The sequence below is a fragment of the Molossus molossus genome, unplaced genomic scaffold (genome assembly GCF_014108415.1).
Source record: "Molossus molossus isolate mMolMol1 unplaced genomic scaffold, mMolMol1.p scaffold_m16_p_3, whole genome shotgun sequence".
In the NCBI taxonomy this organism is placed as follows: domain Eukaryota; kingdom Metazoa; phylum Chordata; class Mammalia; order Chiroptera; family Molossidae; genus Molossus; species Molossus molossus.
In genome coordinates, this window is record NW_023425366.1 from 66,533,426 (window position 1) to 66,551,424 (window position 17,999).

Below are 17,999 nucleotides of genomic sequence, written 5' to 3' on the forward strand. Positions count from 1 at the left end.
ATCTTTTTGTTTACAGCTCTCATGAAAACATTGACTTATTTCTGTTAGGTTTATAGTAAAAATTAACTAACACAGAAAACAGAATGGAGAAAATGTAACATTGATAGCAACTGTACCACCCTAGGATTTAGAAATTAAGTGGTGTTTCATTATGTTCCAAAGACAACATATGTTAATAAACAACTGTGCAAGCTCTTCATATTTTTGTTTCTGGAAAAATAAACCCCAATTGTTGACAGCATTAATTCTTTGATCAAATTGTTTACCAAGAAAACATGAATTAAGAGAAGACAAAAATGAATATATTCATTACTGAAAGACTGCAAGCACATGTGAGAAGAGACTTTATCGGAGCACAATCAATTAATGGCTTTGATAATAATCAAACCTATTCATGCAATTATGCATTCCAGAGAAAAACACTCTCCACAACCTTCTTAGGAGTGCAAGTCTCCTGAACAGGGCTTTCATCTTTTATAAAAATGTAGAATTCCTTAAAGATAAATTGGTCAGATAATTAAATTTGATTAGTTACTGGTTCTTAAGCAGAGACATTATAAGAAATTAGTAAGGAATTTAGCAGTTTTTCAAATTAAAAAACAAACAAAAAAACCTATGTTAGAAAACTTTTAAGAAGCACTTCTGTTTAGAGTTTTCTTTTGTTCGGAGTTCATTGCTAAAGCCCAGTTTTTAAACACACACACACACACACACACACACACACACACACACACAGAAAACACAATGAATTTAGGGGATACTATAGTGTTGCATTGGCAGCTTTTACAGTGCATGATCAAAATGGTTTATAAACTTTTTAAAACAAAAGGAAAATTAACTCATAGGGTGTTTTGGTATCTAGGACAATACTTAGTATTCTTATTGGGTTAAAATGCAACAAACCAAAACTAAAGCATCTGCCGAAGTGGAGACCGGATTGTTTGCTGATTTGAGCAATGGAACAAATAGAGCTTTGTCCTCCTTGGTGTCAATGCAATCGAGGAGAATTTCAATAGAAAGTATAAAAGGAAGAAGCTGTAAGGCAATTCTGTTAATGGGAGAAAAATCTTTAGTCAAATCATATAGAAAGTTTAAAAAATATATCTGTGAAAACAAAGAAAAATGGCATACCCTTTCCCCAGGTTTCACTATTAGGAAGGTGGTGCAATTATGATATTCATTGTTGCTAGTAAAGGCAGCCTAGATGCATTGGGTTGTTCATCAGTTAAGAACAAACACACACACACACACAATCTCAAAAATAAATATACCTTAGTACCATTTTTTAAACGAGCTCAAGGTAATTACTACTTACAATGTGAAGACTTTGTTCCACTCAGGATTGAGATTTTTGTAGACGGTATGTGTTAGCAGCCTATCATTATTAAGTTCAACCACACAAAATGGGTCACTTTTACCTACGAGAGATTTGGGGGAACATTTTTAGTATAAATAGCACCCACAACTCAGTGTCATAATCATGACAACATCTCTTAAAAATTAAAAAACAGTGAGTACAATTTAAAATAATTTTTTAAACAACATCAAAATAGAGTTAGCTGCAATTGAATAATGTTAGTCATTGTGATTCCCTGAAATTTAGAACCAGAAAGAAAAGTGAAAGAAAGTAAATTATACAGTTGATATTTCAGTTTGTAATTTTGACAAAAATAATAATATAATGGCTAATTATGAGGGAAAATGTGATGCATGTCCATCCTTAAGTCAGTTTTTATTTAATTTTGTAGTGATCACTTGAAAGATTCAGGCCCTTTATTTTTATCCATATATTTCCCAACTCATCTGACTAGTAACTTGTAACAGAAATTTTTAAAGTTGATTTTGGGAAAACTGTTATATTGCAGAATTACATTTTAATCTGACTTAAGATTTTTTTCTGAAATATCTAAGGTATCACAAGAGAGTAAATTAGACCCTCTGAAGCTGAAAAAAATTCTGTCACTTGAAAGTTAACCTCAACAACCAATCTGCATGTTAAAGAGCAGTATTTTTATTTTACATTTTTGTCCACTGAGAGTAAAGGATTGGGAAGTCATCTGTTTATGGCAACTATGTTCTTCCACAGTCAAATCTCATCCATTCGGCAATTATATTTTGTGAATGTCCTCAATATTTTGTAATGTTGTGTCCTGTATTAAAGAACCCATAAAGTCAGAGGCTCTATGGGGCAGCATTAATGATATTACTGTAGCATGTAATTTGTTTGATACCTTATACAAATGACAATGAAATCAATATTTGGACAAAGCTGTCCAGAGGTCATATCTTTTAAACTACAATATTGATTTAGACTACATAAGAGGTTAATGTGAATATTATTAACTTTAATGATAGAGAATAATTGTTTTAAATGCATTGTGAATTGTAGTCACAGTTTACACTTCTATGAAAGCTTAAATATCACTGAAGATTTTTAATTAAATTTTAATAGGAAAGAATTCATTAGCTATCAGTGACAGATAAGCGATGTATTCCCACACAGCAATGTATTTACTTTACATATTGTAATTCTTAAAATGAGCTGTACAAACTTTGACTCACCTTTAATGTAATTTATTAATTTTATATTAAAAAAAGAGATTTAATATTTTTGTGTTAGTTCAGTAGCCTCATATACCCTAGGATAATTGCCTAATTTAACATTATAGTAGTCTTCTCAATTTGTGATCCTGGAATAATTTTCAATCAAGAATAGAGGACTGAAAGTCTTCTAGGTCTGGTGTGAGTTTTACCTATGGCTTAGGATGTGTGTTATCTTTTTTCCCTACCTTCACTTCTTTTGCCCTACCTGCTACCATCCTCACTTACAATTCACACACCATGGACAATAGTATAGAAAAAGAATAGTTTGTTCATTCAAACAAATTGTAATAAGTTTTATTTTCTCCATGAACAACTTTATTTTCTCCCATATACTTCATGTATAAGCATACAAATTCCATTCAAACAGTTCTCAAAACCTTAGTGATTCTTAAAGCTCGTGTTAAGTATCTTCTTTCCACCTAGCTTTGTGCTGGGTAATAGCTATGGTATAAATAAAAGAACAGAGACAATAAACTATAAGCTCAACTAGTTTATAAAAATGTTGGAGAGATAAGACATATCTACTATAACAACGAGAAAGAAAATTAAAGCCATATTTATGATAGAATTCCTTGTCAAAAGAGTAACTACATCACTTTAGACAAAACTTGAGAAGAAATGATTAGCTTTGGAAGCACACACTTAAAAGACAAGTGTAACTCTCATACTCCCTCCTGGATCTCCTTTTAATTTTTCTCATACATTCACGTTAATCTTAATTCAGCAAAAAGAAAAAAGACAATATAAAGATAACACTCTTTGGTATATTTGTTCCCCCATTATCACTTGCTTTACTTCATTTACTATTCTGGTTTACTTTTATTTTATTTTATTTTTCTTTATTGCTTTTAGAAAGGGAAGAAGGAAGAGGGAGAAAGAGATAGAAACATCAATGAGAGAGAACATCGATTGGCTGCCTCCTGCATGCCCCACACTGGGGATTTGGCCCACATCTTGGGCATGTGCCCTGATCGGGAATAGAACTGGTGACCTCTTGGTATATGGGTCAACGCTCAACTACTGAGCCACACTGGCCGGGTTACTATTCTGCTTCAAATGATTTGGCTTTATTTGCCTCCAAGTGATCAATGTGCAATAAATTCTATCAAAACTGCCCCACCTCTCCAACAGCAAAATGCAGGAACTACCTCCAGAGACCAATATCTATGGGGGAGAAAAGGTACTTTCAACATCTATAAGCAGAGGATGAAAATCTTTATTTGACTTTCTTTCATAGGAATTATATTTAATTGTGTATAAATTTTCCACTTCTTTTCATTTACCTCACTACTTTCTTTGTTACTATACCTTTATTTGCTAACAAAAAGACATCTGGAGTCTGATTGGCTGAAAAATTTTAAAGAAACAAAATCTGTTCTTAATGTTTAACACTTCCCATATCTTGTTAAGAAACAAATATATTTATCAAACCCTATGTCCATGAGGCAGTTGCTATTTAGATTTTCTTTATTATTTCTCAAGACCATTCCTAGGGAAAACTAATATTAACCATTGATCATTACTTTACTTAACTCTCTCGGTCACTCTTTTTGATTGGAATAAAGCACTAGAGACCAAAATAACAGCTTGAGAACTTTCTGAAGCCACTACTCAGTCAATTTGCTATTCTAAATCCCAGTGACGTAATATCATTGTCAAAAATACTGTCCTATCTGCACTTCTAACTTGAAACAGGTAAACCATATAATTTTTAAGAGACCACGTTATTAGAGACTGTGTGGAATGCAATGGTACTTACATTTTTTTTTAAAACAAAACCTTTTCCTAAAATAGATCAAACTCCTAATTAACATGGCTTTCATTTACACTGATTTTTCCCAATCTAAAACCCATTATTCTTTGTTGTTGTTTTTTTATCCTCACCCGAGGACATTTTTCCATTTTTTGTACAGATAGAGTGGGAGGGAGAGAGAGGAAGAGAGAGGAAGAGAGGGAAACATCGATGTGAAAGGGACACATCTAGTGGCTGCCACCTGCACGACCAACCAGGGCTGGGGACAAACTGCAGCCGAGGTACATGATCTTAGCGGGAACCGAACCCGGGTCTCTCCGGACTGCAGGCAGATGCTCCAACCGCTGAGCCAAACCGGCCAGGGCTAAAACCCATTATTCTTAACGTGCTTACAGCCTTTTTAAAGACTGAACTGTGGGCAGTGACATGAACAATCCTTGAAAATTCTGCCATTTTATAATTTTCTGAAACCTTATTCTCAAGTTCAACACCTTTGATGTCTTCTCAAAGCCTGTAGGTGAAAATCCACATTGCATGACATGGAATATAGTTTTTCAGCCTCATCTCCAATCTCAAGATCTTTTGAGCCCCTCACTTGAACTCCACCAAATCTTTCAAATTCTCAAATACTCCATGTACTTCCAAGAGCACTGTGCAAGGCACTGCAGTTCAGAGTGAGAGGCCAGTGGTCTAGGGGGAAAGGCACAAGTTTTGGAGGCTGATCAAACTGGGATTGAACACTCACTGCATGATCCTGAACGTATTCTTTTATGGAGAAAGTAGTAACAGGACTGGCTCTTTGCAGAGATCATAGTTGGAATAGAATTAGCAGAATGTCTGGCACACTAGCAGGGCATCAGTACATAATAGCTTTAAGTAATGTATTTTCAAGCAGAAATATTTAAAACATCAAAATGTGTTTAAAGTATAAGAATAACAGAAAACAATTCATATCTTGAGTTAAATCTCTTAGGCAAAAGAATAAACATTTGTAAAATATTTTACAAAAAGTATAGTAAATAAAGGGCAATTATAATGTGTATTAGTATAATAATTGCAGAGATTTACTGAGTTTTATGTTATTATAAGCCCAACACTGTGGTTTATGTTCATTTGCTTGAGACTTTATGACTACTCTATGAGAAAGAAACTTTTACTATCCCCATTTTACACATGAGGAAACTGAGGCTGGGAAATTATATAAGTTACCAGATTGGAAATAGTGGTGCTGTCATTTACACCCAGGTCTATCTGACTTCCAGAGCCCTTGCTTTACCCCTATGGCCCATGTTCCCTTCAATGAAATATCTTTAAAAGGAAGCCACTAGGCAAGCCCTTTCCCAATAACTATGTCATGTCTTAATAGTAAGCCACACAGAGGAAGAACTGGCTGGTGTTTTTACCATAGATTCACTCATTCAACAAATATTACTTACCATGTTCCAGGCAGTGTTATGTGTTGAGCAGGTATAAGTTCATAAAACAATTGAAAAAACAACAGCCCTGAATTCATGATATTTACATTGAGAAAGAATAAAATTCTCATTATCTATGAGTATTGAGAGTATCTATGAGATAATGAGTATTTTAGAAGGTGGCAAGTACTATGAAGAAAAATAAAAATGGGAAGGGTGATGAGGAGTGCTGGTATGTATGTGTAATTTTTAAAGGGGCTGTCAAAGACAGTCTCATTGACAAAGTGACACGGGCAAAAGAATGAAGGAGACGGGGAGTGAGCCTTGGGTTACCTGGAGGAGCAGGTCATGGAAAGGTCAGAGAAGTGACTGTGTCTGATGTTTCTAGGAACACCCAGGAAGCCAGTGACTGCAGGAATGGACTGTGGCCAGGAGAATGACAGAGTGCAGGGAGAGTGGCAGGCCTCTGTAGAATCCCTCTGTCACTCTGAGTGGGAGGGGAAGCTTTTGGAGGAAACTGAGCTGAACTGTAACATTCTGAGGACTGCTTTTGGAGAATAGGCAGAGAGAGGGCAATGGAGGAGTTAGGGAGAAGTGTTAGGGGACTATTGCAATAATCTAGGTGATGGAAAGTCGTTAGATTCTGGATATATTTTGAGGGTAAAACTAATAGGATTTGCAGATGTCAATATTGAACAATCTATTATGCCGGATGCTATTATTTGGAGATAAAAACAATTCATTGAGCTTAGCCAGGCCTGTGTTTTTTTTCAAGGTCAAGATGTATTCAACAAAGTACATAGACTGGATATCTAAAATCTGACAAATAAGAAAAGCAGACAATTTTCCATTAACTTCTATTTATCTTTTCCATATAAAAAGTTATCTTTTTACAGGTATTAGTAATGGATGCTACTATCAGGTCTTTACACAGTGTGTTATTTTTTTACTAATTTAGAAAGTATTCTTCTGCTACTGCATGATTCAAAAGCAATTAAAAATTAGCAGCAATTTCAATTAAAATAATAGTAAACGTACAGTATTGAATTCTATAAACTTATGACTAAAATGCATACACTATAGTTTTGTTTTAAAAAAGTAGCTACCCACGGTTAATGTGCTTATTTGGTTTGCTAAATGATGCTTCAAATGACTGGCTTTTCAGTTCCTATATTTTGCAGCCCCGATTATGTGCCACTTAAACAAATGAAAACAATCACAGAAATACCAGTGATGGACTTAACCACTCATTATCTTCTTAATTATTCCTTCTTTTCATCCTTTTATCATTGCAGTTAGACCCTGTGGTATGCTGCATTGCTTGCTGATAGTATCTGAGGGGTGAGGTTGACTACAGGATGGAGTGTTGATGTTTATAAAGTGCATTATACTCTGCAAAGCTCTGGAGTGATGCAATGTCATGAGTGCAAAAAACAAAGGCAGGATCCCAAACTGAAGTGTATTTTGTTTCTGATAAATTTTGGCTATTTAAAAAGCCTAAATGTATGGGAACACAGATTATATAATATCTTGCTTCCCCTCTTACTCATTCTTGTCATAAGACTAAAGTAGACCTGCAAGTACCAACCGGATCTTCCTTAACATCTACGATTTGAGCCAAAATACACCTATTCTTGCCCTTTTCAGTACATAAAACTGGAGATTTGGTTTGGATGCAAGACAGGAAAGGCAGCAGTGCTGGCTGAGGTTGAGGGCAGTGGGGCTGATTGCATTAAGCGTCATGACAGCTAGAAGAGAGTCAGCTTTCCTTGAGAACATGGTAATTTTCCAGGTCGACAATTTTCTGGGAAGAAACAGGAATTCCTTTTGAGGCATTAATTACTTACGGAGTGTCTGCTCTTCTCACCTCAGAATTATAAGTATGATTAAGACATAGTCCAGCTCTCAAGGCACACACAATTTAGTGGGCATGATAGACATGTAAATATACAATTATAATGCAGGGTTGTAAGCACTGTAATAAAAGTAAGTGAAGGGTTTAATAGCAGCAATGAGAAGGAAGTATGTCACACTCTAACTCTAGAACAAGAAGGGGAAAAGGAAGGAAAGACTTTTACCCAATGGAGATGACCCTGGTGATCTGGCGTGAATACACATCTCTATTGCTAACAATTTTAGAAATAAAAAACAATTATATTAAGAAGACTAACAGTTTATGATCAGGGATATTTAGCTTAAATCTATTTATGTATTCTTTACATAGGGTTTCTACAATGCAAAAATCTAGATATATGCTACCTATCTACTATAAAATAGATTATAAAATAAAAAAGTCAAAAGATACTTGAGGTATTATGAGGACTAATGCATTTATACATAATCTAGTTAAACATTAAGGGCTATTTTATTTCTATAGATTTTTATAGGGATTAAAGCCTCCCAAGGGAGTTACAATTGGAAAGATACTTTTTACCCTAACTCATAAAACTAAATCTATAACAGATTTTAAAACATATCCTTTATTACTTCAGTTCTATTATGGTGAAAAACTGTTCCTTCAACAATAAAAACAAATGTCAGAATTGTCTCCAGTGGGCATCCTTTCTGGTAATCTTCAACCTGTTACTGAGGTTTAAGTGAGATGCACAGACTGGCTAATTTTTTCTCGCTGTTCAGCCCTTGATCTTGAGGTCATAGCACTGACATATCTATAAGGAACTGCCTGCCTGCTACTTGTTTTATGTGCAAGTGAACAACTTCACTTTGTGCAAACTACTGGTTCGAGCGTTAAAGTCACTCAAAAGATATTGAATGATAGTCTCACTCCCAGAATAGAAAGTTAATCCTGATCCATCAGTGGTGGGCTTTGTCCAGGGTCATTTTGCTGCTGACAAGTAGCACAGTCTGCTGGAGGATGTGATGTTACAAAAAAAGTGTGCGTGCACTCGTGCACGCATGTGTGTGTGTGTGTGTGTGTGTGTGGCGGTGGGGGTGGGGCAGTGACCACCTCTTTGTTGCCATGTCTCTGTACACACAGAAGGGCTTCGAACAGCATGAAAAGCAATTCATACCCATGGGGGCCTTTCAGTTTGGGCTCACCTTGCACAAAGTAAGCTCTCTGATTTAATTTCCTTGTTGCCACAGTTTGCAATGGCTATATTTTAATTTCTTCAAAAAAACAATTATAATCAAGGTTACCATCTGTCCTTTCTACAAACTGGAATTTCAATCATAACATATAAGAATGCCATAGTTGCCCTGGCCGGTTTGGCTCAGCGGTTGGAGCGTCGGCCTGCGGTCTGGAGAGAACCGGGTTCGGTTCCCACTGGGGGCACGTGCCTCGGTTACAGTTTGTCCCGGGCCCTGGTTGGGTCATGTGGGTGGCAGACACTCGATGTGTCCCTTTCACCTCGATGTTTCTCTCTCTCTCTCTCTCCATCTCTCCCACTCTATCTGAACAAAATATCAAAAAATGTCCTCGGGTGAGGAGAAAAAAAAAAAAAGAATGCCATAGTTGAAGGAATTCCACAGGGTCCACCAGAACAACAAGCAACTTATGTTAGAGACATCTTCCAACCCTCCTCTTATCAGGGGCTTTGACTTTAGCCCTTTTCACTGATTGACCTAAACATATTTTAAATGTCTGACTGGTAGAATTACATGACTGACACTCTTCCCTAGGTTCCCACTGGATCTGATTCAGAGACTGAATAATAGTACCAGGGCTTTTCTTTTCTCACTAAGTCATGAGCAAGTTTCATTGTAGCTGGAAACTTGACCCCCAAAGTTGTGGCTCTCGGCCCACTAGATCTAATACATCTTTATCCATATTTAAATTTTTCTAATGCCCTCCTTACTATTATGAAATAAAATAAAACTAACCCATATATTATCTCAATATTTAATAGAATGCCTTAATGCTATTATAAAGCAGGGCAAAATTAAAAGTTGTTTACAATAAAAGTATATGTTGATTTATTTAACAAGTATTTACTGAGTGTCTACTATGTACCTGGTCATATGAACAAAAATGGAAAGGATCTGGCCCTGGCCAGGTGGTTCAGTTGGTTGCAGCATCATCTCATACACCAAAAGGTTGCGGGTTCAATTCCTAGTTAGGACACATACCTAGGTTGCAGGTTTGATCCCCAGTTGGGGCATGTATGGGAGACAACCAATTGATGTTCCTCTTACATTGATGTTCTTTCTCTCTCCCTTCCTTCCTCTCTCTCTAAAAATCAGTTTTTTAAAAAAGGAAAGTTCTCTGGTTTCTTGGAGTTTACTTGCAGTGGTGAGAAAAGAGAAAGAGAATAAATATTGGATATTAATAGTAAGTAGATTGTGTTGTATGTTAGAGAGTGATACATGTCAATGCAAAACAGGAAAAAAACAAAACAGAATAGGATAAGGGGTTTAAAGAGTGTAAGAGAGGGGCACAGTTTATCATTTTAATTAGGGTAGTGGAGTACGCCTTAACTAGAATGTGAGGTCTGAGCAAAGAACTAAAGGAAGCGAGGGAGTAGTCACGTGAATACCTGGAGAAAAGTGTTCCAGGCAGAGGAAGAGACAGGCCAAAGCCTGGTTGCTCAGGGTCCCTGATAGTGCGGCAACGTGAGCAATGGGAAGAATAGGAGAACACGCCAAAGAAGTTATTGGGAAACATAATCTCTTGGCGGCAACGCTAAGGTCTTTGGTGTTTACTGTGTAAAATGGCAGTCATTTGCAAGGCTTGTGTAAATAATATGTATTTCAGGACGTAATCTAGGCTCAGATAATCATGAAACAGAATTAAACCTTTATCAGTGTCCATATTTAGTCATGTAGAACAGGGGACAATTTTCACTAATTAAGATTGTCTAATGCTTTGTAGGACATTTAGCACCTCCAATGTCCTACCAGTAGGGCTCCCAATCATTGTGGTAATTACATTTTCTCACAACTCTCTAAAATGTCCAAGGGGCTAAGAATCACTGCTCTACAGCAACAGTTTGTTTTTTTTTTAATATGTTCTTATTGATTTTAGAGAGAAAGAAAGGGAGAGGGAGAAAGAGAGAGAAATATAGATGAGAGAGAAACATCAATTGGCTGCCTCCTGCATGACTCCTACTGGGGATCGAGCCCTCAACCCAGGCATGTGCCCTGACCGGGAATTGAACCAGCAACTTCTTGGTGCATGGAATGATGCTCAACAAAGCGAGCCACACTGGTCTTAGAAAATCTTAAAAATTATTGAGTATTTCAAAAGGCTTTTGTTTACATATGCAATATAGTTATCAAAATTTACCATTTTAGAAATTAATAATGAGAGCATGTAAGATTCTTTCTGTTTTGTTTTGTTCATCCTTACCCAGGGATATTTTTCCATTAATTTTTAGATAGAGTGGAAGGGAGGGAGAGAGAGAGTGAAACTTCAATGGGAGAGAAATAAATTGATTTGTTGCCTCCTACAGGACCCCAACTGGGGCCGGAGATTGAACCTGAAAACCAGGTATGTGCCCTTGATTGGGAATTAAGCCCAAGACTCTTCGGTCCTCGGGCCAACACTCTGACCACCGAGCCAACCCCACTAGGGTGAGCATGTAAAACTATTAATTATTCATTAAAAATAACACTAATAAATTAGTGATGTGTTAACTTCAGAGTGATCAAATACCATGTAGCTTTTGAAAAATTATATTGCACACTCATAAGGGAATGAGAGTGGGGAAAAAAAAAAAAAAAGCAAAGAACATCTTAGTCTTATTATGAAAGTAGCTGTGACTTCATAGAACCTTGAAAAGGTATTGAGAATCCCCAGAGGTTCCTGGGTCATACTTTGAGAATCATGACAAAGAGCAACAAAAATAAAGCTTCATGTAAATATGAGTTTATTTCCTCTGGAATCTGGAACTAGATGCAGAAGAATATTTATGGTATTGTGTATAATGAGATGCAATCTTGAGTCCTAGAATTGAATCATCTTGGTATATGCTGGGAAGCTTGAAATTCATGACAAAAGAATAAGAAATACAATGAGACAGATAAGAAACTGAGAAAGTAAGAAAAGGAAGGCTATGGAATCTATACAATTGAGGAGAGGCTATAAAGAAAAGATGTCTAGCCCTGGCCGGTTTGTCTCAGCGGTTAGAGCTTGGCCTGTGGAACAATGAGTTATGGGTTCGATTCTGGTCAAGGACACATACCTGGGTTGCTGTTCATCCACGGCCCTGGTCAGGTCGTGCAGGAAGCAAGCAGTTGATGTGTCTCTCTCACATCAATGTCTCTCTCTCTCCCTCCCTCACACTCTATCTGATGATAAAGAAAAAAATATCCTTGGCTAAGGATAAAAAAAAAAAAAGAAATTATGTCTAAACTTTTAAGAATATAGACAAATTGTGGTAAAAACATTTAAATATTTTATTTTCCATTAGCATTAAATATAGAAACTATATGCAAGTGATTTGATACAAGATTAGGAACACAAAAGGTGTTTGGTCTAAAATGAGTATAAAAATATATCACAAGCTCCTTTGTCTTTACAAGCTTTCATAGATACTTCAGAACCTATGGTAAATATATTGATGCCCCACAGAAAAGCATGAGATTTCAGATAATCTTCCCTATAAGTAAATTAGTTAGCTGAAGAGATCCCTTACAGTGGAATAAAATTCTTTAGACTTAAAATAATTAAGTATTATATTAAGTGATTAAATCTTTTTTATATTTTTAGGCAATAAAACTGAAAATTATCATTTGTCTTTAGAATGATATCTTTGTCTTTTTATTTCTCCTCTATGTAGTATCTACTCATTCAGGAGTCTGTTGTTAATCTTGGCACCTACTTCAAGATCTCAGATTCTGAGGGCTGGGAGAATACTCCTTAGAGGCCAAGTTCAAAAGCTCATCTAGGGTTTGAACCTCTTTGCAACCATGAGGTTATAGCTCTTCTTCAACAGTGACGGGGAAATCAGCACCTCTGCAGGAATATTCTGATCTATTTTTTGGCATTTGTAATTTTTGAGGCATGATTGTTTACATTGTGCACAAAACTATGTCTCTGTAGCTTTTATTTGTTCTACGATTTTCCCACTGTAGTAACTTTTATATTTAAATAAATCAATGAGTATAGAGTGGGTGCACAGCATCTGTCACTTAGTATCTGATTAATGTTCCTTACCTGCCGTCCTATACTAGATAGTGAGGATGCCTTGCTGAGCATCTATCTCTTCCAGAACTAGAAAGGCCACAAAGTCCAAAGTGATATTTGTAGACTTTCTTGCAGCTGGGGTTGCAGATATCATTTAGGTTGTACCAATCAGATATGCTAAGACCACACATTCGAACTCAGTTAACTGAGCAGGTGGAGTCTATTTTGCTGCTGAAGACAGCAAGCAGGAATAATGTAAACAGTTGTCACAGTGTTTTCCTAGCCTGCTAATATAGACAAATTACTTAACTTCTCTCCACACCTCAGTTTTCTCATTTGTAAAGTGAGGATCACAACAATATCTAATTAGGCTATTATGTGATTAATTGTGACAATCCTTTTACCAAATTTGGAGTAGTGTCTGACATGTGATAAGGGTTCAATAAATGTTAGCTGTTGTTGCTATTATTATTATTAAGCACCAGATATCCCAATCGAGAATATATTCTGGTTAGTTTGCCAATATCTTTCTTTCTTTTTTTTTGGTACGTGCCCCTCGCGGGAACTGAACCTGGGTCTCTCTGGTCCGCAGGCCAACGCTCCAACCTGAGCCAAACCGGCCAGGGCTTTTATTTTTTTCTTTACTGATTTTAGAGAGAGAGGAAGTGAGAGTGAGAGAGAGAAACATCAATGAGCGAGAATATCGATTGGCCACCTCCTGCGTGCTCCCCACTGGGGATTGGGCCCACACCCTGGGCATGTGCCCTGACTGGGAATCGAACTGGTAACCTCTTGGTGCATGGGTCAATGCTCAACCACTGAATCACCAGGTGCCAATATCCTTCTTTAAATAAGAGCTCCCCATACTGAATTCATAACGCAGTGCATCTGATAAGTCCAAAGAGAGTATCATTCTCAACATTTCCTATTTATTCAATGTGAACAAACTGATGCATGTGTAATTCACTCTCATGTATTTAAACTCAATTAAAACCCTAAAATGTTTTCTATATTTCCTACTGTTAAAATAAGACATCACTGTTTTGTACCTAGTTAAAACTTTGATTTGTATTTTTTAATTTAAATATAGTTGGTATACAATTTTATATACCAATCTACTAGTTTTAGGGGTACAATATATTGATTCAACATTTTTATACCTTAAAATGTGATCACCCCACTAATTCTAGTAATCAGCTGTCACCATGTAAACTTACCACAATCTTATTGACTGTATTTACTTGTACTTTTTAATGCCCATCTTGTTGAGCTAAGCTATTTCTTTCAGTCTTAACTAGCCTATTATACAATTATAGATAGATGGATAGATACACAATATATATAATATACATATATAGATTGGTCTCATATTAAATGAATTAACTATCTTTCCTAGACAGTTTGATAAGAAAGCAGTCAATTATCTCCTCAAAGTCTAGTAAATAGGTCGAACAGGTCAGACCAAGGACAGATCCCTGTATTCCTCTGCTTGGCATCCCCACTGACATCAGCCTTTTAATACAGTCACTCTTTGGGCTTGACTGGTTAGTCATTTATGTGTTTAACTATATTATCATATAACCCAAATTTCCCTGTAGTAAGATTTTTTTTCAGATGCTCTCTGTGGCATTTTTCAAACCCAACTTTCTAGGAGATGCATTGCTTATTTACACAATTATATCATAATTGTAACAAAATATAAATTGTAGTTTTATTTTAAACAATGCTTCTAGCACCTGAAAACATTTCTTCAAGCACCGAGTGAAATCCTGGAGCTAGCCCTCTAAACCAAATCAGCAATAATCTATTTCTTTACTCAAAGGATCATTTTGTAATCATAGTTCTACAGAACTCAATTAATAGTTTTGTAGTATTTATCCTCCCCTCATTTCCCATTGATAGTGGGACCACCACTTTCTCAGCCCATAGTCCTTCACCTCTAGAGCACATCAAACCCAATTATTAATCTCTTTTGTTATCCTACCTATTCTTCCAGAGCAGTATCTTCTAACCAAGTGACTTGCATATGAATCACACATGATTTCTGCAATTCCCAGTAAAACACTAGTTCATACTCAGGCTTCACCAGTCTTTGTGTTAAATTACCATTCTAATTCCTCTTTTCACAAATATTTGATATCTATGGTTTGGTTTTAGGACACTTTTGCACTTTTATAATTAGATTATAATTTTTAAAAATGCAATTACTAACAGGAAACACAACTTTTATATCTATATGATGACATAAAAGAATGAAAATCAATGACTTGTTTTCTTTCCTTTTGATCCTTTGATTAATCTCCTTCTAAGGAAAGAGATTTATATAGTAAGATATTTAACATGTATGTGTGTGATATTGTCTTCTAAATTAGTATATTATAATGATAAGAATATCAGGTGTTGGATAATTTTGATGCATTATAAATTGGATGAAATTTTTTCTCAAAGTATACTCTCTACTTAATAGTCTTTTCTACAAGCTTAATTATTAAAAATCAAACAGGGATAACATTAAGTTTTATAATGGAAGTAAAGCATACTTTGCTTGGGTAATTGTAATATTTTTCATGTAAGACATAGGTTTATTTTCCAAGTGATATAATTTTAATATTTTCAGATAGTAAAAGTTCACAAAATTAAGAATGACATGCACATATAACCTCTTTTATTTGGTAAAAGATTTCAGCCTTGATAATTTACAAGTATGAAGGACTTCCACTATATTTTATATAATACTTTCAATGGAACTATGTAGAGTTTAAAGAATATATATTTTTTCTTCTTCCAACACAGATTTTAAATAATGAATCATGAAATCTAAGGCTGTATTTATCAGATATAATCAATGTTATTGAATGTAATAATGATAATAAAAGTAACTAGCTACTAAAAATTCAAACTGCTACATTCTGTATAAGAAGCAATATAGCTACTTCTTCCAGTAGACCTACTGTATTCTGAAGGCCATTCAAGCAACAATTGCATAATGTCTTATGCAATTTGCTTGAATAACCCACAAAAAATTTAATTTTTAAAGGACAATATTATATATATGTTATGTATATGTGCTTTGCATTTCTCCAACTGTATATAAAACTTTCAAAGAACAGACTCGCCTTTTTTCTATACAGCTACCTTTTCACTTTCTCTGAATAGACCCATAACGTTCAGGGAAAATACCAAGAATAATAAATCCAAATCTTTGTATAAAATACACCTTCATGACACACTCAAGCTGGAAATCACAGGAACCAATAAAAATGCAGGCAGCCTACTGATAATGAGGTCAGAAATACAAATAAATTTACTTTTAATGAAGACTGGAGGCACAGTAATCAAAGTGTTAAAATTCATTTCATGCATATCTCATTTGCTTCTTCGCTGATATTTACCACGCAATTCTGTGAGAAAGTAGAGGCCTAAGATGCTCCAGATAAATGGCTCAATTAATTGTACAGAGGTAGACCTCTTTGAGCTGAGCCAGAGCTGTGAGCTCTTTATTAAAAGCACTATTCTGTAGCCCATAACCTTGTTCCTTGACTCCTCTCTGGTTTCCAATTTAAACAAGTCCCCATGCGGCCTGCTCTAAAGGGCTTTGTCTCCCTGTCATTGTTAAGAGAGCTGAGGCATCCTGGAAGTGTGAAATCAGACCTCATGAGTTGAACGGTTCCCCAGGGAACGCTGGACTGCGCAGAAGGTCAAAGTCATGGGCCGGACCATCTAAAAGTGTCTGATCGCCCGTCTGTGACACAGCAAGTTGGGGAGGGGGGAGGGCTAGGCTGAGAGGACTGAAATTGAACACATCTTAATTAAAGCCCACAGACAGCAAAACAAAATGTTTTCTAGGCAACCTGTCAAATGAGGCTTAAATTTAGCTCTGCTAATGAATCTGAGCTGCTAACTGTTATTTCTTAAGATAATAAGACTAACGGAAGCTGGAAAAAACACAAAAAACTGTAGCATGTCTTTTTCTGCTGTTTTGCCACTTAAATATTTTCTAACAATGAAGACAGTGTTCCTAAAGAATAAACATAAGAGAAGTCTATGCAAATAAAGGGGTAGTAAACATCTCTCTTAATAACTAGTAGGTTTCCAGACTATGAGGCTGGTGAGTCCAACCAAGTCTGTATTCAGATATGCTCATTTAAATGGGGGGACTATTTCAGTGACAGATTATGTTCATTGTAATATTCTCTCTCTTCTTTTTTCTCTCCCTCCCTCTCCATTGTTTCCTGAAGGAGATGGTGCATTAATTTGAGGTGTCAATTCACCTGGCATGCAGAAGTTTTGTATTAGTGTACCTTTTAGCACAGTGAAAAGGTAGGGCATCTGTTGAAAGGGTTTCACAGTGCTCCCATATCACTGTTTCTGAAACTGAGTGGCTGGGATCCCTAGGGAGGCTGCGACCTCTTCCTCTTGAGCTTAAAAAAACAACCCAGGAGAAAATGAAGGGGAGGGGCTGAGGAGAAGAATTCTTTTCTCTTACTTCTCTTAGAACTTGAAAGAACCAATAGGCCAGGTCTAAATACTCTGCAAAGAAAGCTTCACTCAGTATAGAAGACTTTCAATGTTCTGTTGAAAGCAGAAATTAGGACCCATCCAAGAAAAATAATAATTAGGATCTAGAAAAGGCAGATTCCAACGTTAACTGTATTCCGCCGCCAGTAAACAAACAAACAAACAAACCCTGCCCCCCACTGGTTTTTCTCTGCTCACAGTCTATCCAGTTTTAAGGAACACTTGATTTAGTTGAAGAGAGAATCTTCCCCAGTGGACACAAGGGCAGACAATGTCTTAGGTTTTGCTTTGATGGCACAGAGAGACATTAACCTTTCACTGGCTAGTTGAAAGGTAAGTAAGTTGTACTGCACAGTATTTTTCAGTTAATCAAACTTCTTCCCCCCGAAGAATTTAGCTGACCAACTTTGAGAACCAGAGTGCCACTTTCTCAGGCTGTGAAAGGCGGCCCACAATTTGACTGAAATTTCAATCCACTCTTGTGCCTTGCTCAATGCATGTGTATGTGTGGGAGTTGTAAATTGAGGCCTTAACCACCAGAGTTAATCTCTTTTTTAAATCTGTATTAACCTTAATGATTTGAAGTGCACTGTCCAACACTGGGCTATTGAGACTGAAGAAA

At 36.2% G+C, this 17,999-nt stretch overlaps 1 protein-coding gene across 7 annotated transcripts in view; it reads right to left on the reverse strand.

Annotated features, from left to right (window-relative positions):
- The window catches only part of MCTP1 (multiple C2 and transmembrane domain containing 1), a 490,459-nt gene that overhangs the window by 155,398 nt on the left and 317,062 nt on the right, over positions 1-17,999 (reverse strand). For all 7 annotated transcript variants that reach the window (XM_036278918.1, XM_036278919.1, XM_036278920.1 and 4 more), the window contains one exon: positions 1,316-1,418. In XM_036278918.1, coding sequence (XP_036134811.1) covers positions 1,316-1,418 — 103 coding nt within the window. The remainder of the gene's footprint in view (positions 1-1,315; positions 1,419-17,999) is intronic.